At 38.0% G+C, this 25,862-nt stretch overlaps 1 protein-coding gene across 9 annotated transcripts in view; it reads left to right on the forward strand.

Moving 5' to 3' along the window:
* Positions 1–25,862, forward strand: part of EPS8 (EGFR pathway substrate 8, signaling adaptor) — a 142,348-nt gene that overhangs the window by 114,081 nt on the left and 2,405 nt on the right. For 7 of the 9 annotated variants that reach the window (XM_082076274.1, XM_082076273.1, XM_082076275.1 and 4 more), the window contains 6 exons: positions 4,108–4,241; positions 8,199–8,310; positions 9,214–9,357; positions 17,067–17,304; positions 20,662–20,842; positions 21,290–21,419. In XM_082076274.1, coding sequence (XP_081932400.1) covers positions 4,108–4,241; positions 8,199–8,310; positions 9,214–9,357; positions 17,067–17,304; positions 20,662–20,842; positions 21,290–21,419 — 939 coding nt within the window. Of the gene's footprint in view, positions 1–4,107; positions 4,242–8,198; positions 8,311–9,213; positions 9,358–14,446; positions 14,546–17,066; positions 17,305–20,661; positions 20,843–21,289; positions 21,420–25,862 lie in introns of those variants that run through there. The other 2 variants (XM_082076279.1, XM_082076281.1) reach the window with 2 other exon arrangements.

A 25,862-nucleotide genomic window follows, 5' to 3' on the forward strand; every position in this document is an offset into this window, starting at 1 on the left:
TCGGTGCAAGCTCAGGATACTTAATTAAAGTTATGTGAAACCAAATACTTGTTTAGCCATCAAAAACGTGATTAGGATAAATATAAGACTTTTACCCACTGCTCTGCTTGAACCTGGTGCACTTTCCCACCTCAGTTGGGATGACAGTCCAAGTCCATATGGTTCAGTTTGATTATTGGCCTGTGCTTTCAGATCCAATTGATTTTGATTACTTGATGCAGAATTTGAACCAAAGTGTTCTCAAACACACACCCATGAGCAGAAAAAACACCCACACCACTTTAAGGAGCTTTGGATTTAAGGTACTTCTTCCCAAATGTGGAATTTGATTTCCTTTCAAGAATTTCTTGATACTTTCACTGTGTTGCTAGAAAGTATTTGGTGGTGCTGTCAGAGTAATGCCACATCGGGTAATTTAGGCTGACTTCTGAAAAACAGCTGCCAATTAGAAGTCTTGTTTCACAGGAATCTTCTCCCATCCTGTTCTCCCAAGAAATGTGATTAATTTAGCAAAAGATAACTTATTCTGTTCTGTTAATGGAAACATGGACCATCTTCTAAAGACTAGAGAGAGACCAGAGTGCATTTTCTGGCTTCATTGAGAATTAGAGGGGCTGACTCTTAAGGTTATGCTCCCTAGTTTTTCAGTAGAGTGGGTCAGCAAACATACTTTTTTTCGTGTGAAGATTTTAAGGATAAAAGTGGAGTTTGTTGCTTCTTTATTCAGAAAACCCAAAACAAAACAAAAAAAAGAAAGAAACTCACACACACACAAACCAAACAAAAACAAACACCTGCCCCCTCCCACCCAAAAGAAAGAAACAAACAAACAAAAAAACCCCAACCAACCACTATTGCATTTTTAGAATATACAAAAGTTTTCATTGTTGAAGTTTTTTGTTGGGAGGACATAAGCTTTAAATGAAAATTTTATTTTATTTTTTCATGCTAAGTTTAGTTTAAATCAAGGGTTAGCTAGTCCGACTTCATCTGTTAACAGCTGTGATATGGAAGTGCACCTAGAATTTTCTAGGTTCAGTCCATAGCCTTTCTTATCTTCCTTGAGCAATCTACACCAGTACTATATTCAGAGTGCATCTTAAGGCAATGATACTGGATTTTATCTTAATTTTGTAGTGGTGATCTTGACAAATCTGTTAGTGACAAAAATGCACATATGGAAGAAGATTCAAAGGAAGGATTTCAGTAGGATCACCTGATTGCCATTTGTGCTTTTGAAAAATAATTGTCATAGTTGCCTTTTCTAGTTTTGAGCAGGGTTCAGAGTTACTTCCGTGAGCATATGCCTGTGGAGGAACTACCTGCCCTTTCCCCTTCTGCAGTGTGTGGCCCTGGAGAGGAGCCTGTCGCTTCACCCCTGTGCTGAGAGGTCCTGAGCATCTGCATAGGGATGAGGCCTGGAGATGGCTAAAGATAAGAAGGAAAAGCAGTTTTTATCTCATGAAACTTTCGTTATGAAAACAACCAACACTCAGAATATTTGTGTGGTTAGGGTATTTGCCTCAGATGTCAGACACACATGTTCAGTCTTAGACAGGTGCAACTGAGTTCATAATGTACAGTTTATTGGCTGCTGCAGGATGGCTTTCTCTTGCAGAGCAGTTCTCTTATTGGAGACAACAAAAGCTTCCCTAGCAAACATTTATCAAAACTGGCCATGGAAAGCTTGCCACAGTAAAACTTTGTTTTCATGAAAATCTCTTAGTCAAAAAAAAAAAAAAAAAGGGTCTACTCAGCTACAGAGACAAACTGGCTAAAAAGTCTGCCAAGCAAAGGAGGATAACATGGTACATATCTGATTACTTAAAATACTGTTTGGCTTTATGCCTAACAATATACAAGAATAAATGCACCAAAACCTGATTTATTGCCTGTGAGTTCTTTTGAGCAAAAAAGCATTTACTATAGCTAATGGGCACAGTAATGTGGAATGTCGCTGTTGTCATTGCTGTCACCCCTTCCCTAGTCATCAAATATTGTCTTGGTGTTTCACTGCTGCTCTACGTATCTGTGCAGGAGCTTTTGTTTACATTGTGCTCCACCTAAAAAAAAAAAAAAAAAAAAAAAGGCGCATTGATTTTTCTCTTCTGATGATTGTAAGAATTTGATTTATTATTTATATAATAGTGATGGTAATGTTGGTTGAATTGGCAATTGTTTGTGCCAACTTAACATCTTTATCTTAATCTTCAAAAGACCAAAAAAAAAAAAAATCCCGGTTACCTCTAGGTGTTCTTGTGCATGGCCCCTGGGATGGCAGACCTTGGTCTCCTGGCTGTCACTGGTTCCTGTGTGGTCTTGGGCAAGTCAGTTAACCTTCGTGCCTTCTCAGCACATCCCTAGGGGTAGAAGCACTGAGCTGCTTAATAGCTGTGAAGTGCTGTAGGTGCTCAGCTGGAAAAAGCTGCGTGAGTGCAAAATGCTGTTTGTGTGCAGCGAAAGGACTGCCCTGGAGTGGGTGATAGCAGAATAGTTATTCTTTCATAAGTCTGCTGTAGCAGCTTGTTTAATGAAGGGTGCTAGAAAACTGAGAATTTAAGTGCTCATCTCTTGCTGCTAATTGGCCTTGTGTCTTCATGAGGCTGCATGTCGAGAGCTGTGCCACCCTGGGGATGGAGGGGGGTGCATACAGCTACCCTCACTGCTGGGCAGGGACTGGGCATCTGGCAAAGTGTTTTGCAGGGTCCCACTCATGAGAAGAAGCTTTACCTATATATATATATTTATATATAAATATATATAATTTTTTTTTTCCAGTCCTGAATCTTAAGATCTAGACACACACTCAGCTCCCACCAGGTGGGTTTCAAGGTGGAGCTGGTTCGGTGAAACATTGGGGAACTCGTGATAGAGTCTGTGTGGCTAAGGCAATGTAAATAATTAGTGCGTGAAGTAAAATAAGTTCCTGCTTCCTGGGTGTCCTTTGATGTAAGGTATAAGCTAGGTGACACCCGAGACTTTTTTTTTTCAAATATGTCTTAATAATGTAGTCTTAAAGATTATTGTGTGTATGGGGAGTTTTGTGTGGTTTTGATTTATTTTCATAAACCCTCAGCCCTGTAGGCAAGTGTCTCTGGGTGCCTGGTCAGATACTTGGAGGTAGAAATTAGGTGAGTGGCTTTTCTGTAGCCACACAAACAGGGGGAAAAAAAAAAATTGCAAACAAAAAAACCACAACCCCCTCAACAAACTATTCTTAGAGATTTGAAAATTTTTGATGAATCTCAGCTGTTCTAACTTATGCTACTATATGGTGGTAGAAGGAAAATATCTATTATGAGCAATTTCAATACCATACTCTCCAGAAATGAGCTGCTTAGATTGTTTATGTTTTGGAGAATGGTGGTTAAAATAATTCTTACTTAGAAGCAAAGTAGTATTGCTGGATTTAAGGTGTTGTTTTTAGGTTTGTTTTGTTTTTTTTTTTTTTTAGGCCTGCTGCCCAGAAAGAATTTCCTAAAGCCTTGAATATTCTTATGTGTGTGCTTGTGATAAATTGTGATTATTTTCCTTAATTAAATTCCTTATTTATACCAACTGTCACATTCCTTTTACATTTCTTCTTTGACTATAGTCATTTTCAGTGAGAGGGTGACATAAAGGAGCCACTTGATATTATGAACCTGCAATAGAGTGATAATTTTAGTCAGGAGGTTTTGTTTCTTATACAGACTTACTGTAGAAATTTCTGGCTTTAAATGTACATCTAAAACAAAAGCACAAAGCAGTGTCTAAGTGTGGTTTATTTTAAAGCCATTCAGCCATTGTTTATAAGTTGTGTTCCTGTAGTGATATTTGAGAGATGACATGGACCTTGCCCCAGAGAACTGGTTTTCTAAAGAATATCCCCTGCAATATTAATGCAGTGGGATGACTTAGGATAGAAATTCTTTCATTCTTATCCTTTTGATCTCCCTGTCTATATATTTGAAATGCAGAAATTATTAACTTTTCATAGCAGAACCGTGAGCACCTGAGGATGCGTGAATGCTGACAGAGATGCTGGGGTGCTGGATTAAGTGAGCGAGGCAGTGCTGCTGATGACACTAATCCACTTTGTGGGTTTGTTTCTTTTTTGTCTTCCAGCCTCCCAGTGTTCCTGACTACCCCCCGTCTGATGGGTATGCATTCAGTAACACAGTTTACAAAAGAGGGCCTCTGCTGGACCAGGGGGCGGCTGTTGCAGCCTTTAAGCAAACTGTTAGCCGACATGTAGATAGGTAACACTGAATCAACGGCGTACGTGGTGCTGTGGATAACTGTCCCGACTTATTGCTATTGGGGTGGCGGTGTCTGTAATTACCTCTGGTTGTGTCTGGAGCAGATCATTGTTTCTATGAGCAGCTGATTCCGGTTAGCAATGGTTATTTCTGCTTTTGCTTCTCTAAGGCAGATCATTAAGACTCTTTTATTATAATTTCTACTAAACTACCCTGTTTATGTATGCTATTAATTCAGTGCTTTTGCCAAAAATGATATAGGGGAATTCCAACCCAACTGAGAACACAGAATCCTCTTATTTGGGTTCAGATTTTATTTCTGCTTTGTTTTATGTTTCTAAAGATACTCTTTGCTCTTTTCAGAACTACAAAGAATGACAAGTCTGCTCTGAGATCCATTCATCCTTGTTTTGAATGATTGTTTGATTTGTTTAGCTGCTTTTTGCTGCATAGTCTCTTGCTTTTTGTTTTCTGGGTTGGTGCATAAATATCCACTTTCAGAACAGCAAGTCTTAGTTTCTTCCATTCTCTTTCAAACACTACAGAAAATTCTCTAAAGTGTTTGCATAGCAACCAGTGTCTTTTTGCACATCCTCTTTCATGCCCTTCATTTTAGCCTAAATCCAAATAGCTTTACAAGATCAAATGCAGTGATCCTTGGAGTCTTGGCCTTGTATGTGGGGAGAATTTATGCCAGCACAAGCTGTGGAAGTACATTGGTAAAGCAATATTGGAATTGTTCCCCCATGCCCAACTGTTTTCCACATACACCATATGAACAGTATTTTGGCTTATGTGCTATGGAAGATGCTTCAGCTAAATTTTTAGGATTGGATTGCTGATTAAAACAGCTTTGATATAACTATTTTGATTAAAATCTTTGCATAATCCCTAGTTTTGAGCTATGTGCTAAAAGATCCTCTTGTTAATCTGCATGCATACAAATTCTCATGTGTTGTGTAGGTTGAGGACCCGATTCTTTTCCTGAACTTTGGATTTATTTTTCCTTGCAACAGCAGCAGTAGTAATCAACTCTTAATCATTTTCTCAAACTTGGCTCCTTCTTGAGTTCTTGTCTCAGGACCAGTCACCTTGAAATCTAGATGATCTGTACTCTTAATTCCTTTCTTTCTTATCTGTAATGTGATAAGACCTGTTCTGTCCTTTCTGAGTAAGAGTATTCCATATGAATGTTGTTGCCTGCATTTCAGGTTTAGAGAATGAGTCTTATTGCATTGAACCATTGATGGTATCAGTCTATCTGGCTGCAACTGAAAGAGTCGTCCAAGCCTTCTGTGTGGCAAATAAAGAGAAATGAAGCAGTTCATGTAAGGTGAAATTAGTCACACAGAATCACAGAATGTTAGAGATTGGAAGGGACCTTAAAACATCATCTAGTCCAATCTCCCTGCTGGAGCAGGAACACCTAGATGAGGTTACACAGGAATGTGTCCAGGTGGGTTTTGAATGTCTCCAGAGAAGGACACTCTACAACCTCCCTGGGCAGCCTGTTCCAGTGTTCTGTCACCCTCACTGTGAAGAAGTTTCTTCTCAAATTTAAGTGGAACCTCCTGTGTTCCAGTTTGTACCCATTGCCCCTTGTCCTATCATTTAAAAGATGTGAAAAGAGCAGTCCTGCAGTGGTGCCCGTTTCTCACCACTGACTATGGGAGGGAGTCTAGATGGCGAATACTGATGCAAACATCCACAGCATGCCCCCACCTACCAGTCTGTTCAACACAACACAAACTTCCATTTCTTAACTGGCTCTTGAGATATATAATATGTGCCTTGTAGGAGGTAATTATTGGAGGAAAGCTGTGAATAAGTATTGCTCCAAGTAACTTCCATTTAAAGCATCTGTGAAGAAGTAGGTGAAGGAGTGGGTTTGGGGGAGGGAGTGAGAAATTCAAGCTGATCATTTAAGCCATTGTTTGCTGGTCCTTGTTCAAAGCTGACATTTCTAATGAATAGTCCAAAGGCAAGTGACCAAGCCACGCACTACCTTCTGAGGGACAAGCAGGTTACACCTTGTCCAGGGAAATTTTAATCACAGGCAACTTCACTGAGCCTTATTCCAACATGCCAGGACCTCCAGTAAGGTCTGCTTTCCTTGGGTGATCTAAGTGTCAGAATCTTAAACTTTCAGTGGGATATTAGGTATATCAGGGACTCTCTCTGACCCTGAAAGTGTACTGTATAGTTTTTCAGCAAGTTGTGTGGTATTTCAAACTAGTATGCTGCGTAGTTTGGTTTTGCACTGTCATTTGAAGAAAAACACCCTGAAAGCCTGTGCAATCCACTAGGCTCTTGAGCAGCATGCATGGATGAGCAGAAGGCTGATGTATCTAATAGTAAGAAAACACAGTGGAGGATAGATGAAGTGTTGAGAACATTTCTGCCCCAAGTTAATGGTTTGGCTGTTTAAGGTGGGCGTGAAGAATTATGGTCTCTTAGAAGCATACAGCCATTGCTCATGTTCTGGAGATATTGCTGTTGATTACAACAGAGGGGAGTAAAACTGAAACATAAGCATTTTTAAAAATTCCTCCTGAGTTTTTTGAAGGGATTGGGATAGTCAGGTGTGGAAGTCAGGTAGGAAGACAGTGAAATGAGTTTGGAAAGACAGCCTAAAAGTAAAAGTACCTTCAGAGGTACATTAGTCATATCCCTGAGATAATAAGAAAGGAGTTCAAAATTATATGAATTTTGAGTAGGTGGTGGAAAAAAATTGAGATTACTCACACATCTTTCAGCCTCATAACAGCTGTTCTGCAGGCCTGGGTTCATCCCATGTTTTTCACTCTCTCCTTAAACACATTTAGTGTTTTGTCTTTCTTTCCAAATAATCTTTCAATCTAAATATGACTCTTCCTTTGTTCTGCTCTTCAAGTCAAGTGCGACAGTTCTCCACAGCCATGCAATAGCTAGGTAATGAATGGATTGCTCAGGGACACCTGGGACCCACGGTTACACAGCACCAACATCAGCAACAGTCTGCATTCCTATCCCTGTGCTGTGATATTGTATGCAACATTTCAGGCCATTGATTGCTTTGTGTTTTCATTTTCTGTTTGGATTTTTTTTAAACTTTACTAGCTGGTATGGATTTAGGTTGTTGGGTGTAATTGTAATCAGTGAATAATGTTACTGTTTCTTTTGGACCTATTTTGATGGAACTGAGGGATCTTTCAACTTGAAGAGCAGCTATGTCAAAGAAACTATTATAGTGCTTCTTACCCAAAGGCATTCTGAACAGATGTTTCCTCATGGAAGCAGAAAGACACAGAGTTAAACTGTGATATTCCATGTTCTACAATGAACCTTGTTTGTAACTGACAAGATGTTAGTTTTCAATTTTAATGATACAGTAACTTGAGGTTGTTAGAGTTGATGATACCTTATGGTCAATTAAGAAAACTGATCTACAGCAGGTGAGCATTTTTTAGAGTTTAATTCCACTGGTGTTGATGGCAAAAGAATAATCATTTATTACGTATTTGAAACAATTTCTGATGAAGACTAGAAATACAGTTTCATACAAAGCACAAGATATCCATTATCTACTAAGTATAGTCATTTGTTTATATGGCAAATGATTGTTTAACCTACTGTAGGAAAACAGGCTAAATATAGTGTACAAGTTTATTGTAAAACAATGGCACCTGCCAATCTAAGCTGTTATCTCACAAGCAGTGAGCTAATAAAGATTACCAGTTCTTGAGGTCCATGTAGCTCAGCCACCTCTTTCTTTTGTTGCTTTTTTTTTTCCTTTTTTTTTTTTTTTTTTTTCCTTGCACTTAAATCAGTATGTTAGGAGTAGGTAGTTCTACAGCAGCATCATGTTATGGTGGGGTGGATTTTTTATTTAAATGTTTTGCAGATTGTTGGAAAAGGGCATTTTGTCTGTGTTTATTTGTTTGAATGTCTCACTGAACAATAGTCTGATCTTTCCAGAAACTATGAAGCACATAGCAAAGCACAGACCAAGAAATATGCCAAATGCAAGTATGAATTTATGGCAAGAAACAACAGTGAGCTTTCTGTCATGAAAGAAGAGATCGTAGAGGTAATCTTTTTTGCAAAGAGAAAACACAAATTTCTGATACTACTCGACGTAGAGAGCACCTTTCCTGTGGATAGTATGGCTGTCCTTCATGATTACTTCAATCTGTTTGTTTTATCACTATTAATATGGAAAGTTCAATCAGTTTGTTTTCCACCGTGGACAAGAATGGAGATTCTGTACTGACTTATGAATTGATTCTGTAGATACCCATGCTGGAAGTTTATTTGTGCATTTCTTCCATCTTCTCTGGTGTTGCTTTTAAAAGCCTCATTTAGTAGTATTTAAATAACTTGCTTTCACAGACACTGTCTGTGTACGCACAGGGCATAGAGAAATCCTGTCCTTTCCTGCAAGAGGTGTTACCCAGAAAGCTGGACACCTGTGGAAGAGAGGGAGCAACAGAGAGAGAAAACGTCATGTATGAGATTGCACGGCAGATTTTGGACTTCTCCTGGCCATCCTGCTCCAGTTCCCTGTTTACTCGGAAGTGCTCTCTCTCCAAAGTTGTGCTCTTCTAGAAAGATGCCCTTTTCCTTGGGTTATTAATAGTTACTTATTCATTTTCTCAGCAGCAAATAGGTTGTAGAGATGCCAGCCTCTGCACAAGTATTGATTTTCATTCTGCTGTATTGTCCAGCACGTCTGAGTTTACAGACGTTCTTTACACACTTTTCTTCAATAACCTTCCTTGAGAGCCATGCTCTGAAAAGTGCAATATAACCATGTAGAATTAGTGATAATTTAGGAAGCCTACAAGGGTTTCTTACGGACATCTGTGTATGATCTGTTGGCAAGCGCAGAACCTGGCAAAGTTACGGTTTTATTTTGAAATGATGCGCAGTCTAAGTACTGGCAGGAGGAAAGTCAGTAAAAATATGTGACTAATTTGTCAAATTATTTCAGATTCTGGATGACAGAAAGCAGTGGTGGAAGGTTCAGAATAAAAGTGGCAGCACAGGCTTTGTGCCAAACAACATTTTGGATCCTCTGAGGAATCAAGAAGGTGTTCTAGGATGGTCAGAGCCTGCGTATACCCGCACTATCCAGGTACCGTCTGCTCCTTAGGAGCAAAACTTTCTTGTGAAGTGTGCATGTGTGCGTGTGGAGGAGGAAGAGATTCACAGCAAGGCTAAATTATCTGCATGTTCCACTGATACGTGTAAAGATTTATTTTTCTTGTCAGCTTGAATTTGATTATTGTATAGAGTCTAACATGAGAATAAAGATGATAGTGATACAGCAAAATGTTGTCCTACAAGGGTTTGGGTTTTTTTCTGCTTATTTGCTTAGAGGTGGTAATTTTGGTCCTAATGGATGTAAATGCATTTATTTTAATTGCAAATATCCTTTGTGGATTGATAGCTGTTGATGCCAAAGAAGGAGTTTGAATTATTTAAGGTAGGGTCATCTTTGTTTTTCCTAGGAGAGTGAACACTAGCTTTTCTTTTTATTTTCTGTCTTTGTGTGTCTCTGTCTTCTATTTATTTAATTACTGTACTTTGGAGTAATAAAATTAGGTGTCTTGGCTTTTGAATTCGCAGGTATTTTTCAATTACTATGCCTGTGCATCAATGACACTCTATTCTTGTGACCTTATTTTGCTTTTCTTTCTTTCACTTTGTGGTGTGCAATTAAGATTTTGTTGTTGTTGTTTCTTTTATATGTTGAAGAGAATTAGAGGATAAAATAATTAAAAAAAAAATCTTACATCAGTGTCATTGTCCACCTGAGTAAGGATATACAAGATAAAGTTGTAATCTGTATTTTTAGACAACATTTACGTGGGCCAGAAGTTCATAAAATAACAGGTGGTGTTTTCTAAGGCCTGTTTCTTCCTTTTTATATCTAATGATTTTGAAAAGTTAGGCAAACAAGTTTGGATTTAACAGAAATTCCAGGCCTGCCTCTGAATCAGACTTTTTCAGTCCAAATGCAAACCAAACTCATGTTGAAGTTAAATTAAATTTAATTTACTATTCATTCCTTGTGCCTACATACTCCAGCTGATGATTGAAAACTGAGAAATGCCAAAATGCCTAATGCCATAATGTTACTATTGACTGTCTCTGCTGCAGACTCATCTGAAAGTCCCAGTCAAAGGTGTTGCTGTGCTGGATTCTGTGTGCACAGCTATTGTGAAAGCTGCACCTTTTGCAGTATTTCCAGTTTTGCCATGGATATAGAAAACCTCTTAAGAAATTATGTCCTGTGCTATTTCTGGCACCATAATGTGGTAGACCTGTCTTGAGCTTGCTGGGCTTGAATCAGGCCACTTCTGAGTTTTTTTATCCCTAATTGTTTGCCTGTAATGTATGAGCTCATTCTAAATTGATTATGGCTTTTGCCTGTCTGTGTCATGAAGCATGTGTCTAGAGTGCTTTTTAAATCCTGATTTAAGGGTATGATTTTTTTTCCTTATGGTGCATGTCATTTTGTGTGTTTGGAATTTGCCAAGAAATCCTGAGACTGAGTGTGGTTTATAAGTAGAGGTTACACTATTCTTTGTAATGCACTGCAGTTTTTGAAGTTTTCTGTTTGAAATAATGACATGAGAAATAATAATCATTTTTCTAAAGCATTCTCCATGGACCTATGAATAGTAGGGTCACAGAACAACATTTAAGATAATTTTATTTGCCCTCTGGCAGGTTGTTCCCCATGGTTTGTTTTAATTTTAGCTCTATGATATTTAAATATGAGCTTGAAATACTGTGACATTATTTAGGAATATAATGAATTACACAGGATAAAGGGAGTCTTTACCAAGACATGTCAGTACTGTTGCTCTTAACTTTAGGGTGTTTATTATAATTTTAGCACTCCTGAGCATGTTCATTTGTCTCTTTCCTTGTGATAGATACATGGTTCATTCGGATCTGTTTGCATAACCCTATTTATTTTCATAACAGTGCTATGAGAGGTTGCTGCTATTTCAGAGAGAAATGAGGCATTGAGGGGCTGACTACTTTGCCCAAGGTCAAATGGGAGAACGTGTGGGTAGAGCAGGAAATTGAAGTTGTTCCTATCAGTGCCTCTGCCAGACTCTGAACACAAGCAGGCTCAGTGCCTGGTGTGCTGCAGCTTTTGCCAGACCCCTAAGTCATCTTTGGTTTTCCAAAGACTGCTTTCAAAGCAGACTGGCTGCTGTGTTGAGCACCCTGGTCGGCTTCAAGCTGCAGATAAGTGTTATGTACAAGGTTAGTGTGTTTCTTTACAGACTAAAGGCCTTCAAAGAACGCCAACCAAATAATGTTTCCAGATTATTAGAAGGATTAAGGATTCAATCAAAAGAGATAGTTTTTTCATTCAATTATTCTACAGATGGACACTTTTTCTTTGAGAGATGGATACCTCATTATCACAATTATTCTCAGAAGAGTAAAGTTTATTTTATTCTTCCCTCTCCTAGTTGTCTGAGTCCACACACTAGATTTAGACCCTGATTTTTCTCTCATTCCCTTTCAAGATCCAGGTCACACATAATTACTTGAAAGCACTGGATTGTCTAAGATGATTCTGGCAGGAACACTGCAACCAATATCCTAGTTATTATATTTTGTCATCTTTGTGAGTCAGAGGCTATAACATTATCTTTCTTCTGGTCAGTTGAATTAGTTCCAGGAAAACTGTATTTTTGCTTGTTTGGTATTTCTGTATATTTCGGAGAACATTTTGCTGGTTATTTATGTTTTCCATTAATGTTAATTATTGATTATCAGAGTTTCCTGTGCTGTTGGCCATTTAATCTGCCTTTTTATTGTGAACCAACAGTGGTACTTCACCATCTCATTGTGTGTGAACATAAACAGTTTCCCAAGCACTCTAGTTTCTTTTTTTGTATAAGTATTGCTGGTGAACCTAGAAAATAATTAAACATAATATTTCCTATTTATTGTGCTTTTTATTAACTTTTTATGATCTTGAAAAGGGAATTTGAGGAACATATTTGGGCTAGAAGTGTGTATCTTGGTGGGCATGTTAATTAATCTCATGACACCCTCTGTGAGGTGAGACAGTTATGTTACCAATGGCGTGTAGACAGCATGAGGCACAGAGCACAAATGTGAAGCAAAATGCAGTCCTGCAGTCTTATAAAAAAACAGCACTGTCCACAGGAGTGTGACATTACATCTAAGAGGCATGTTTATGGTATGTAAACACCAAGACAAAAGTCTTCACCTTTCTTGGGACAAGCATCATTTGCATTTCTTGGCAATCTACCATCAAAACCTTGCTTTCAAGTCTCTTTGTTTAGCATGTTACTTAAAATATCTCTGTGGGAAGTTGTTTCCCTTCAAGCACAGCATTTGTGCTCCAAGTTAGTGTCATAGTGTCATATTCATCTTTTGCCAATTCTTATCTTTCCTGCAGATCATGAATTGTTTGATGACAAAGAGATGCAGTTGCCAGGTGTTCATTTTGCAGTGGCTAAATAATTTTTCACCAAGAGCCAGTATCTCTCTTACTTCTTTTCATATTAAATGGTCTTTAAATTTGCCATCAGACCAAGACTTTTTAATGTTCGTTTTGTTTTTTTAAGTTGTTTCCTGTCTAATTCAACATTGATCCAGTCCCAAATTATGGGATGCTGCTTATGCAAAATGCACTGAGTAGCTGTAAAAAATGGTTGGGTTAATGATAGGAATTAAAAGTCTTCTGTTTGCCTTTTTTTTTTTTTTTTTTAAGAAATTGGGACTAGTCTAGCTAATACCAATTTGAATAAATAGACTCTGTCTGAATTTCTCCTTCTTCCATCCTAATTTACTCCTTGTTTTCTGGCAAGACTAGCAAAGCACGTTTTTAAATTCAATAAAATAATAAATTCCTTACACCCCACAAGAGCTAGTTAGGTGCCTTGTAATGGGGTTTTCATAGGCAGCTGGTTGACTCTGCGTAATAGCTGAACCCACTAGAGGAAACTGGGCTGAAAGAGCTCCCCTGAAATTACCTCTTCCAGTCTTGGGTACCTCATTGTCACTTTTAGCTGTAGGCAAGTAGTTGGCTCTCTCTTCTCTCTTAAAATATAGCCAAATTAGGAGGTACATGCCCCAGAATGAGAGATTCCCAGTGTGAGTCTCAGGAAAACAAAGCACCATGCTCCTGACAGATCTGAGGCTGAATCCTCTGTAGCCCTCGTGTTGAACTCCTGTTGCTGTGCATACAGGAACGTGGCACTAAAATGCTCAGAAAGACAGTAAATGGGAAGCTCCGTGTCTGTGTTAACTTAATGACAGCATATCCCAGCACTAATGCTACTTACAGTTGTATCCAACACCTCTAATGCTAAGTCTGTATTTGCCATAGTTTGAATACACATATTCCCTGTTTTTATGCTGAAATGTAGCTGTAAATATATTGTCCCAATTTTTTTTACAATGATCAAGAATTAGGGTTGATATTGTTAGCATTTTTGCTCAAACTTATTATTCTGCTTACATTAAAAATAGATCAAATAATAGTGAATCTTGATATTTGACAAGATGTAGCCTGTAGTGTATTGGAAAAAAAGAGCCTTGGGACCTCTGTTTTTTTCTTGTAAAGACAAAGATTTTCTGGCAAAAAAGAAGAAGAAAAAAATAGTCCCAGCAATCTTTTTTGGTATATCCAGATTTTTAATGAGTGTGTCTCATCACTGTTGTAAATAATTTAAATGATTCGATCCAATTTATATGAATTGAGGATTCCAAGTTTATTCTTAGAAAAAAAATATACAAGAAAGAAGGGGAAAAAAAAAGGCAAAAACAAAACAAAAACAAAAACACAAAAGCCCCCAAAACAAACCAAATCCATACATACAAACCAACCAACCAAACCAACCAACAACAAAGAAACCCAAACAAAAATGACAAAAAAAACCACCAAAACAAACAAAAACCCCAGAATTGTTCATTGTTCTGATCATTGCCAGCAAATTAGCAAGTACACACCTGTCAGCAGTGACCTTTACCTCATTTTCTAAGCTAGTCAACCTTTCTTAAGCTAAAAGAATAAGTTTTTATTAATACCTGCTGTAACTTTATTGTTCTTGTTCTATAGATGTGAGAGTTCTCTACATTCATCTTATGATTTCAATCCAATGTCAGTTTTTTGTTTGGGTTGGTTTTTTTTTTAAACCTCTTTCTAAATTTCTGTCTAGGTGGGTGCTTTGAAAAGAGCTCATTGCTTATAAGGTGTCACATATGTGTGTTTGGTAGCCAACAGTCTGCTCATTATTCAAAAGAAGAAAATGAGAATAACTATGTGAGTTGCTTAGTGAGTAAGAAGAGGTAATTATTAGCACTGATGTTCATTCATTTTAAATTGCTAATGTGTATGAAATTTCAGGAGAGATGTGTAAGGCAGTTACTTTTTACCTTTCTAATAACGCTATTTGATGTGATTTACTCCATTTTTCTCACAGCAATTGCTGGGAGAGCTTTCAGAGGTAACGAAATTACTCTTCTGATGTTGAACTTCAAAAATTACTCTTTTGGATGATGTAGTCACTGAATTCCGTAGTGCATGCTTGTTTTGTTTGCAGCAATGCATAGAAGTGATTGGATGAATGTGTGTATGTCCTCAAAAGATCTGGAGTTAGAAAAAGTGTTAAAAAAAGAAATGTTAAATGTGACTAGAATGTATAATTGGCTTTTGGGCACTGTTCAACAAAACGTGAAGTGTATTTCCATGTGGTTTCATCTGTAAATTTAGAATTTGAGTGATGGTTCCAGTTTAATTTGTATTTTCACTCCAGCAAGTCATTTTGATGAGACTTGTGATCACAGTACAACATGTTTTAGAAACTACATCAGTAGCATCTATTGAAAACTATGTGTAGTGTTTATCTATCATTTTTTCTGGATTACAATTGTGGTGGTATGTAGTTGATGCCTTGGTTTGTAATGAATCTTCTCTAACATTAAAAAAGCCTTGTTTTTTCCTTGCATGTTGTTTAAGAATGTTGGGGCACCCATGAGGGTACATTGTGGGGATAACAGTCTAGCAATTGGAATCTGTGAACAAGAATTCTAAAAGCTGAATATCGTGAGAACATTTTAATAGCTCTGAAATTTTAAAATTTGTTAAAATAATTTTGCATATACCACAGTACATCTATAAATCATAAGTTAAGATATATTTACTATATGCATATTAGGGCATTGCCTTTCCACCAAAGGACAGGCTTCTGTAAATATACCTTATTCTGCTTGTTCTCTTTTATATTATGAATTTCACTTTTCTTGGCATTTGACATTTAAAAAAACATTTATTGTCTTAACATTGAAGTAACAGAATACAGAAAAGTCAGTCATATTATTTTTTTTCTTTAATCTCCCCACAATGCACTGCACAAGGTAGTCAGAAAATAATTGAGAGTAATGCCTTTGAACAACTAAATGTTAAGATAAAAAAACACAAAGAGGTTTGATGGCTAATGTATTGTTAGACTATATGTTGGCTTCAGTAGCTCACTACTACAATTTAAGTGAAAAATTGTCTAAGGGAAACAAAATACTTTTTTCTTAGGCTTAATTGACAGGCCATAGAAACTGATGGGATAATTTTTTTGCTGGTGTAACTCGGCATAGCTCAGCTGTAATGGTCTCAGTTTACATTCACTACAAAATGCCTTGTCCATCAGTTAGACCTACCGAGTTGGGGATTCCTGTATAAGTGCAGTTGCTGACATTTAATGGAAGTTTGATTGTTGTCAGGGCAGTGATCTGCTGCTCAGATTCTAACATATGGCTCCTACCAATATTTCCCTGCTTGATTTGCTATAAACCTTCTGCCTCCAAGGAAATAGGGAAGGGTATTTCAGGAAGGAACAATGCATCTGGGGAATGCGCTCATTTGTTTTCATACCAAAATAAGCAGATTTCTCATAACTTAAGAAATGAGGCATCCCTATTGAGCAAACAAACTTTAATATTAAACTTGAAAGCTGTGCTAGTCCAAAACTGTGGAGAGAGAGCACTGTTAAAACAGTTAGATGTGGGGTTGGAACTGTTTGAAAGAAAATGCCAACACAGTTTGTGTATGAGCTTCTGGGCTTGTCTGTCACTTGGGTTGCTTATAAGTTAGTTATTAGCAGCAAGATAATTTTCATGTTGTTAGAACATTATGTAAAGTGGGGGAAGAGAAACAACAGGCCCTATTCCAAGAATTGTGGAGTTGGATTTTTTTCAATTGGATTATAGCATTGGGGTGGCATGTAGCGACCACAGAAGTAGCTGAAAACGCACAACTGAATGGATAGGAGGAGCAGGAACCTCTTAAATGGTGTCTGCATTACAGAAAAAAAGTGTTATCCTACCCTCAGTGACTTCTTAGTTAAACTATTAGTCAGGCTTAGATGTGGCAGGATATATTCATTTTTCACTATTTTTTACATGACATCTCTAAAATATACATTTTTACACTGATAAAGTCCAACAATTCAAAAATTTTGGAAGCTGTTAGTGCCATGTAATAGAAGTTTGGGATTTAAAAAAAAATATATCATTTATAGAACTCATCTGCTTGAAAGAAACATGTTTCAGATTATGTCATTGCTGTGAATTTTATATCAGAAAGGGAAGGAAATTGATGCCAAATATTGATGCAAAATCAAGTTTTGGCAAATTTTGGAACTTTATCTGGCAAGTAAGTTGTCTTTGTGTAATAAATAAAATCAGTTGGTGTGAAGCATCCCAGCATTTTCTGCAGAAACCTGAGTTTGTCTGATATCTTGTCCAAGTTTTGTTGTCAAACTGAGTCTCTCTGGATCTTTTCAGAAACAGAGGATGGACTATATTGTGAAACAACCTGATCCAGTTCCTGCTACTCCTTCGCCACCTCCGGCACCCACTCCTGTCCCCGTGGCTGTCCCTCTCCCTCCTAGCACTCCAGCACCTATACCGGTTCCTGTGCCCAAAGCACCAGAAACCATCAGCCGCCAAAGCAGCACCTCTAGTGACAGTGGTGGTAGTGTTGGACGAGACACCCAGCGGCAGAAGCAAGTTCCTGTGGACCGTAAGTTGATCTAAGAAGCAAGAAAAAAAAAAGTGTTTCTTCCATTCCTGTGTATTTTGTTTAAGGCTTAAATTCCTTAAAAACTTGTTTTTCAGATAAATGTTTATGAAATATTTAGCTTTAACCCTATTTTTAAAATACACATTTTCTGACCCTTGCTAATCAGGATCCTAAGTAGGGACAAAACACTTCTGCACTTATCTCAGTCCTAAATCCTCTCCTTTAATGACTGTTTAGGATCTTCAGTCAGTGGTTTTCAACACTGTAAATGCCCATGCTGGTCTTCTGGTTAATGCATGTTTTCCACCTGAACTCATTGCCACATTACAATCTAAATTGTTTTTCAAATCAGTTATGCTGTTTTACACTTAGGAACCATGTTGTAATAGTGTTGAAGGAGACTCATCTTATAATCAGGTACCCATAGCTTGGTCAAAGCAATAGCAACTGGCAGGCCACTGGGCAAACTGTCATGTCCTTATCTTAGGAGGACAAGAGAACATACTCTATAGCCCTTTAGGTGGAAAAACATGGTAACCTGCATCCAGCAGAGTGTGACAGTTAGTAAATATTTTGATTAAGGCCATCTTGTAAATATAAAGCCCAGCTGCTGCTGAGGCTCCTACTCTGTATTGACTGAAAAGCAAGTTAGATTAGGAGAACTTATTTAGCCAATAACTTCTGTCCTAAATGCACTTTAAGCAATGTGATTGCTAGGCTTAAAGATAACTGAAACTGGCAGGCAAGCATTTGCTACAACTATTAAAGTAATAGCTGTTAAAATTATGAGCTTTTTGCAGTTCAAGAGTTGACAGCTTTTCTCATACCCTGCCTCCCTGCCTTATTAGAAAATCCCACTCCATGTGAGGTAAAAACTGGCACCAAGCATAATCCTTTCTGCAGAAGGGTTTCTTTTCCCCCCTGTGCCCAGTGGATGGGAAGCATACCTGCTTGGATAACCACACTCAGTTGGTGGAACCTGTTTTGACATTGCCTGGTGGTAGATAAGCTCTGCCCTAAGTTCTGAATTTAGGTAGGCTTTGAGACTTTAGTTTTTTTCACATAACAGACTGGCTGGCTGGAAATTATAAATGGAGAACAACATGGAAGGGGAACAGGCTTCACTGCTGTTGCTCAAAGAAACAGTAGGGCCAGCTTCTGCCTTTCTTCTATTTTGGGCGGTTTGTTACTTAAATAGAAGCAGAAACCCAAATAGTTATACAAGATACAGAAAGTGAGGAAGAACTTCACGCACACAAAAATGATCATTTTATTTCTGTCAAAGATGATCTTTGCGTACGTACCACAGCAGATGTATTTCCTTGAATCCACGATGGCCTCTATGCATTACAGATGGAAAATGTGAAGACCAGGGTACAGGTACAGGGTGTGAGGTATGAAGGGTTGTCACAGTGTAAGTGGTTCCAAGACATCTCTTGCCCTCTCAGCCTCTGTAGAGGCCCTGGGCCATGCACAAGAGCTCCTGTGCCCTCCTGAGATCTGCCACTCAAGCCCAGTTAATGGACTTCAGGTACCTCCCAGTCCTCACAGAACAGCTGTCTCTGCAAAGGTGAGGGGCAGCCCTACCCTTACCTGTGCCCAAGCACCCACCTGAACCCTGCAAAGAACAGGCAGTGTAGTAGCTGCTTTGCACTGAGGGTGTCTTGTTTATTTATGATAATTCTTCTAACAACAGTAAGAATCTGTTATCTAACAGCTAAATATTTATCTTTTGATATAGTCTTGGTCTAGATAAAACGTAAGTCTTTCAAAATCTGTGTAAATAGAAGGTAAGTAGCAATTTTCTTGCGCTCTTTCTTTTTGGGAAAATAACTGGTACATGCTTTGATAACATTGTCTAAAGGCTTTACTTGTATAATATATCCCATCTCAGACCTTCACATATCACAGAGCACATGTTATTTGGGCTTCTGAGTCACATTCTGGGGGAAAAAATACATGATAGAGCCTGAATGCCTCAAATATTTTACTAAAGATATTTTGTCGACTTTTGACCTGGGGCTATTTTGTAAAAGAAAAAGATAAAATGGCTAAACCAAGGAATTTTATTTTTTTATTGTCATGATTAAAAAAAAATCCTAAAAGCCTATGTAAAGCTTGTTTTTATTTGTCTAACTGGCTAGAGATGTTGATCCTTGAAGAGGTTTTGGGAGAGGATAAAAGGAAGATAGAGAATGAAATATTCTTGCTGTCTTACAGTTTTTTCATATTGAAGTTGTGTCGTTTGCCTCTGCTGCTATCAGTATAATAGGAGAAAAGGAATGGCTTTTGCCATCTGAGTGCATTAGAGTAGGTGCTGTAGTTACTGTTTTGTATCGAAGTGAGAAGTTGAATAAAGGTGACTAAAAGTATCTTGGCAAGGAAATCCTGAGAATTTTTGAGATCACTTAAAGTTGTAGTATTTTTATGGTAATTCCAAAGTTACTACATGGAGAGTTGACTGTGCTAAATTGGTATCTTCTCTGTGCTCAAAAAGGTGTTTATGCCCTTTTGGATTCTACCTATTTTTGTAAAATCATGCATAGAACTTTCCATACACATTTTAAACAATTTTCAGTCTCATTATAATTTACTTTGTTAAATTGCATGAAAAGCATTTTATTTCACCTGCTAATGCCCACCAGCTGAACTAAAGGCTTCAGATGAATGTGTTCTGTGGGATAGTGTATTTGTACAGTTTTGTTTAAAAGTTTAAAAAAAAAAAAAAATTCTTGTCCAATTCCTCTGTCTCTGGTGAGAACTCACTCTATTTCGTTTACTTTTTTTTTTTTTTCTTCTTTTTCTAATGCAAAGTGTGACATTGTTTCAGTTAACCAGTCACTTTTCACCAATCAGCATTCACTTGGAGTGAATTTATATTTCTCAAAACCCCTTCAAAAATTTGATCACTCTAATAGTTTATTGCCTACAGTGATTGGCACTATATGAGCATTCTTCCTCATCATTTTTGTTTTCATGTTTAAAACATCATAATTCTATTTGAAGAAACTCAAACAATGACAAATGATAACTCCACGCCCATTTTCTTTTACAACTTGGGTGCTGCCAGACTGATCTATGCCTCTGTGCGACATCAAGCTTATCTCCTCATTCTGGAGTCTCAGTTGAATATATATAGTTTTATTATTATTATCCCCCCACCCCCAAAGAGAGGAGTGGGAATATTAAAATATTGCTTGGGGAAAAAGGAGAATAATAATTCAGTCAGATCTAGGGAATAAATCTTTAAAAACAAACAAACAAACAAAAAAAAGATTTAAAGAGGAGCATAAGAAATTACCTGGCTTTGATAAAGCAACCTTGAGAATAACTCCTGTGGGGCATCTGTCTCTCTAGGCAGGAAATCGCAGATGGAGGAGGTGCAGGATGAACTTGTTCACCGACTCACCATTGGCCGGAGCGCTGCCCAGAGGAAGTTCCATGTGCCACGACCAAACATCCCGGTTGTTAATATCACTTACGACTCTTCACCTGAGGATGTGAAAGCGTGGCTACAGTCCAAAGGATTCAACCCTGTGTAAGTTTGAAGACAAATGTGAAGAAAACTTCTTAAAATTATTTTTCTGTCAGTTATTAGGTAGGATGTGGTCTGTCCACTTTTTAAAATCAAGCAGCCTTCTGAATCAAGACAGATCAGCTGCACCCTTGAAAAAAATAGTTCATTTTCACATATATATGTATATATATGTATATACATGTATACTTAATATATATCCATCAGTATCAATGTGGTTATAGATCAATAGAGATATATTTAGGAAAAATACATACATATATATATATACGTCTCCATCAAAAGGTATTTGTTAGATACTGAACTGACTTCAGGAGTCCTGTTGCATTAAGTTTTGTCTTGATTTTAGTAGCCCTATCTGAGATAACATGGCTGGAAGCCAAACTATTACTCTTCCTTGGCTAGTGTATTTTTTCTTATTTCTTGTTTGTTCCCTTCCTGTGACCACAGGACTGTCAATAGCCTTGGTGTGCTGACAGGCGCTCAGCTTTTCTCCCTCAATAAAGAGGAACTGAGGACTGTTTGCCCAGAAGGTTCTAGAGTCTACAGCCAAATTACGGTACAGAAATCTGCCTTGGAGGTATGTATAACCCTTCTTGCTAACGTAATGGTGGGTCGATGCTTTTGAACCTGTAGAATTAAATAGCTGTTTCTGTGAGAAGGCTGTTTTGTTTTGTTTTCTTTTGTTTGTTTTGTTTTGTTTCTCAGTTTCTGTCAAGTTGATAAGCATTATTTGTACCTGAGTTATGTGGTGTTAACCCATTGAAACAGTATCAGTCCAAACACCAAAACATTTCTCCCCATTTCTAAAAGGGTCTACAAAGTGTTAGAAAAAGTGCATGGTAGTACTCAAGTTTAAGACATTGTGTGCTGTAATCAGACTGCAAGAAGACAAAATCAGCCAAAAAGGGCTTAAGGGAAAACAATAGAAGTAAAATGCCCTTTTTCTTGCCTCTTGCCCTATCTGGTACTTGGACAAACAGGTGTTCCTAATACTTCTGGTGGTGATGTCTTAGTTTCGCTTTATCTTTGTAGAAGAGATTTGCTTCATTAGGCATGAGAAATTGGTAGAGTGAGTTCACTCCTGAATCTCAAGGTCTTTCAGATCAAATGCTGGGTATCTGTATTGGCAGGTTCGTAAGTGGGTGAAAACACATTCGACATGCTAGCATAATTACTGAACTAAGGATAAAAGTATTGTGTCTTTGTATTCATTGGCCTGTGGCAGCTTGCTTTAATTACAGTAGTGTTGTTCCTTAAACACCTTAAAAGCTTGTATACAAAGTTGTGCTAGGGAGAATGCCTAACAATTTTTAGCCAAGAAAACTGCAGTTATATCTACTTTTTAAAAAAACTTGCTGTGGCAAATGGAGAAATGGACTTGATACAGTCTAGTGGTGAGACTAGCCCAAATAAGAAGCTATATTCTTCCCATCCTATTTAAAAAAAAAAATCTTGAAGAAGTTTAAAATGTGTTTCAGTCATTTAATGAAGCTTGGACCTTGGACCATCTTGCTTAAGTGATTTTAAGCTTTAACTTCTAGGCATATTTTTAAATACAAGTTGATTATGATGAGGCATATTTTATATCCATAATTTTCTAGTGAAGATATATGTGTATTCTTCACTTTTTCTGGAATGTCAACAGTCTTATTTCAGTTTCATAAGCCTTCTGTCTACTGAGAGGGGAGTACCTTTGTGGTGGAAGTTGGTTTGAAAAGCAGAGATGCACTGGATTGTAGAGGTCTGTCCTTTTTTTCCTCCATGGTGTTATTCTACTTGTTTCAGTTAGGTCTCGCTCTGCAGGAAACAGAGGAGTCAAAACTTGTCTAATAAATGCTGTACAAGTGTCAATAAAGAGGTACTTGGAGTTTAACAAGGTCATTGGATTTCCTGAGTGAAAAAGTAATAGTAATATTTATTTCTACTTCAGTTACATGAGGTTTAACTGATGAATTTCAGAATTTATGCAATTCCTGATTGCTTTGACCCATTGTTTGAATTACCCAAAACATCGAGATGCATCTTCCTTTCTGTCCCTATAATATTTCAAGTTCTATGGTTTAGGAAGGCTGTCCTTGTTTAAGAGAAGCTATAGGAATGAGTATCACAGCCAAAATGTCTACATGTGACCTAGTAAAGATGAGCTTGTGTATTCCAAAAAGGGCTTTGTTCTTACTGCTCAAACTAGAGACACTTTTAGTAACAGAAGCGTTTAAGCACATACATACTTGTGCCAGTGTCAGGCCTATTTTACAATTAATGCTTCTTATAAGCAGCTACTGGATTATGGGTTTGACCACTGCAATTGTTCTACATCATTAATCTGTGACAAATTTTCATGAAGTTCTCTGGCATCCATTAGGTAGTACTTGTGTTTTCATATTGCACTAAATGACTTGGGTGATAAGGACAAATACCAATTAAAGCCAGAGACAGAGCAAACCCGCACACTCTTTAGCATTACAGAACCCTATGCCTTGTCTTTGTTAGTTCTACTCAGGATCTTCCACGAGTATTTCTGATTCATACCATTTCTGCAAGCTTCAATGCAACCTCTCAGAATTGTGGCTACATTCCCAAATACAAACAACCCAATCTTCACTTTCATGCAGCTACAATTTCCTTTTAGCATTCTTGTGCCTTAGGCAGAGGAATTCAGTATTTTGGAACTGAAATTCCAGTTGATGGAATTTAATAATTTTACCCTTATGAGGAAAAAAAAAATGAATTGGTATCATAATTACAGGGGTTTTTTACTTTATTTTCATGGTAACTCTATTCAGCCCTAAATCACACCAGAGTTTAAAACATCCAGGGAAACAAGACTCCTAATGGAGTTTTATGGCTCCTGTATAAACAGACTGCAAGTATGGGGTTTAACACCTTTCTGGGTTTGGCCAAGCAAAACCAGAAAGGTAACTCTGTGCAAGACCAGTGTGTCAAGACAGCAGAGAGCTGGCCATAGCCAGGGCCAAACAACTCCGTTCTGCCAGAGGTGTCTCAAGGAGGCAAGCAGCGCTGTCTGAGGAGGAGGCAGGATGCACCACACACTCCGTACTGATCAAAGTATCCCCTCTGGGAGCTGTTCTCTGGGAATGCTCCAGAGATTTGAATTTCAACTTGTATACCAAATGCAGTGTTATAGCAGCCTGGCTAGTCATCTGGATGGACTCACTTTTTCATTGAGAAATGAAAATAATAGTCTGCATGAATATGAGGGGTTTTTTATGTCCATTTCCTTAACTTTTGTTGAGCATTTCAAGCTCTGGCATTGAAAAGTGCTGCAGAAGATAGGTGTAGAGACACAGTATCTTGAACTCCACCTTTGTCATCTCCTGAAGGGGACACTCCAGGTACACGTTCTCATTGTCTTCCTTCTCCATCAATGTGAATCATGGGCATGCGTCCCTCTGAAACTGAAAATGGTTTCTATCTAATAAATATATAATGTTGCCTTGAAGAATAGCTTGTTCTCTTTGACATCTCGATGAAAGGAATGACTGAACCACATGTTGTGGACAGCTATGACCTCCAATCACTTGTTCATCCCACCCCCTCAAGTGGCATGCAGGAGATAACTGGAAGGAGGAAAAGAAAAAACTCGTGGGTTGAGATAGTAACGGATTAATAGGATAGCAAAGGAATAAAACAATAAAAATAATAATAATAGAATATACAACACAAGTGATGCCAAATGCAATTGCTCATCACCTGTGACACCAATAGCCCGTCCATTCCCAAGCAGCGGTATTTGTCCCCCGACCAAGTCCAGTTTATATACTGAGCATGACAACATGTGGTCAGGAATACCTCTTTGGCCAGCTTGGGTCAGCTGTCCTGGCTTTGCTGCCTCTCTGCTTCTTGCGCACCTGCAGCCTTTAATTGACTTGGGATAAACATTGCTTGGCAACAACTAAAACATTAGTGTATTATCAACATTCTTCTTGTACTACATCAAAAACACAGCACTATACCAGCTACTAGGAAGAAAATTAACTCTATCTCAGCCGAAACCTGGACAGCATAGAAGTGGGATTGAATAATGGAGTTTACTGATACTTTATGATCTGGTTAGAGGCTAAGCTGGGTAAATCACTACAGCAAAGGTCTAGCAGTCTGTTCCAGAAATTGTATTGCTAGGAGCAGCCCTAGGCTACTTAGCTACGCTGTACTCTGACTCAAGTAGGATGCGCTTGTTGTGCTGTGCCACAAGATGTATTGCAGTTGGTTTAGTTGAGCAGTGTTTCATACTCATCATTCTTGTTTTTATTGATGTTATCAGGAAGGTAAACTGTTTCAGCCTTGGCTGCCCAGTCATTTCCAGAAAAATATTTCCACATGACCTCTGATAAAGCATGTGTTGAGTACTTACTTATGTTTTTCATGCATGACTTCAGTAATGGGTGACTGCTGCGCTTATTCTGTATCTGAAACCAAGTGAGCAAGGACAAGATTAATTAAAACAAAAAACACTGCCCTCTGACCTTCATGGAGTTAATTATAAGGCCCCTGCTTTGCCCTTCCACTCTGGGAGGAGAGTGCGATCGTAATTTACCTAGGAGAGAAGCATCCTGGCCTCCTTCCATGTGGACACCTAACCTGTCTGCCAGGTAATGGCATCAGATAATGCATTTTAATGGTTATAATGGGATACATCTGAATGAAATTTTATGTAATGAAATAAATTTTCAGAGTTCAGAATTGATTGAATGATTTTCCCTTTAACAGTCCTGAAATTTGTTTTACAAATTCCAAAACCAGTTTCTGATTCCTTATTCAGAGGCTATTTTGGAAGCTAGTTTTGAAGGTCGGAAGGTCATGTCATAGACAAATAACACAGTAGCAGGTATGGCTCTTACTTTATAATCCTCTAGTCTTATTCGAAGTCATGCAGATTTTGGGAAGTTCTGCTCTAGTGATGGCCATGTTAATAACTTCTTTTACATTATAAAAGCAATCTGTTTGAAGGTAGCTCAGCAGACCCATTTTTCACCTTAGAAGGTGAAATCAAGCCTTGTCC

The sequence above is a fragment of the Streptopelia decaocto genome, assembly GCF_964273445.1.
Source record: "Streptopelia decaocto genome assembly, chromosome: 1".
NCBI classification, from domain to species: Eukaryota; Metazoa; Chordata; class Aves; order Columbiformes; family Columbidae; genus Streptopelia; species Streptopelia decaocto.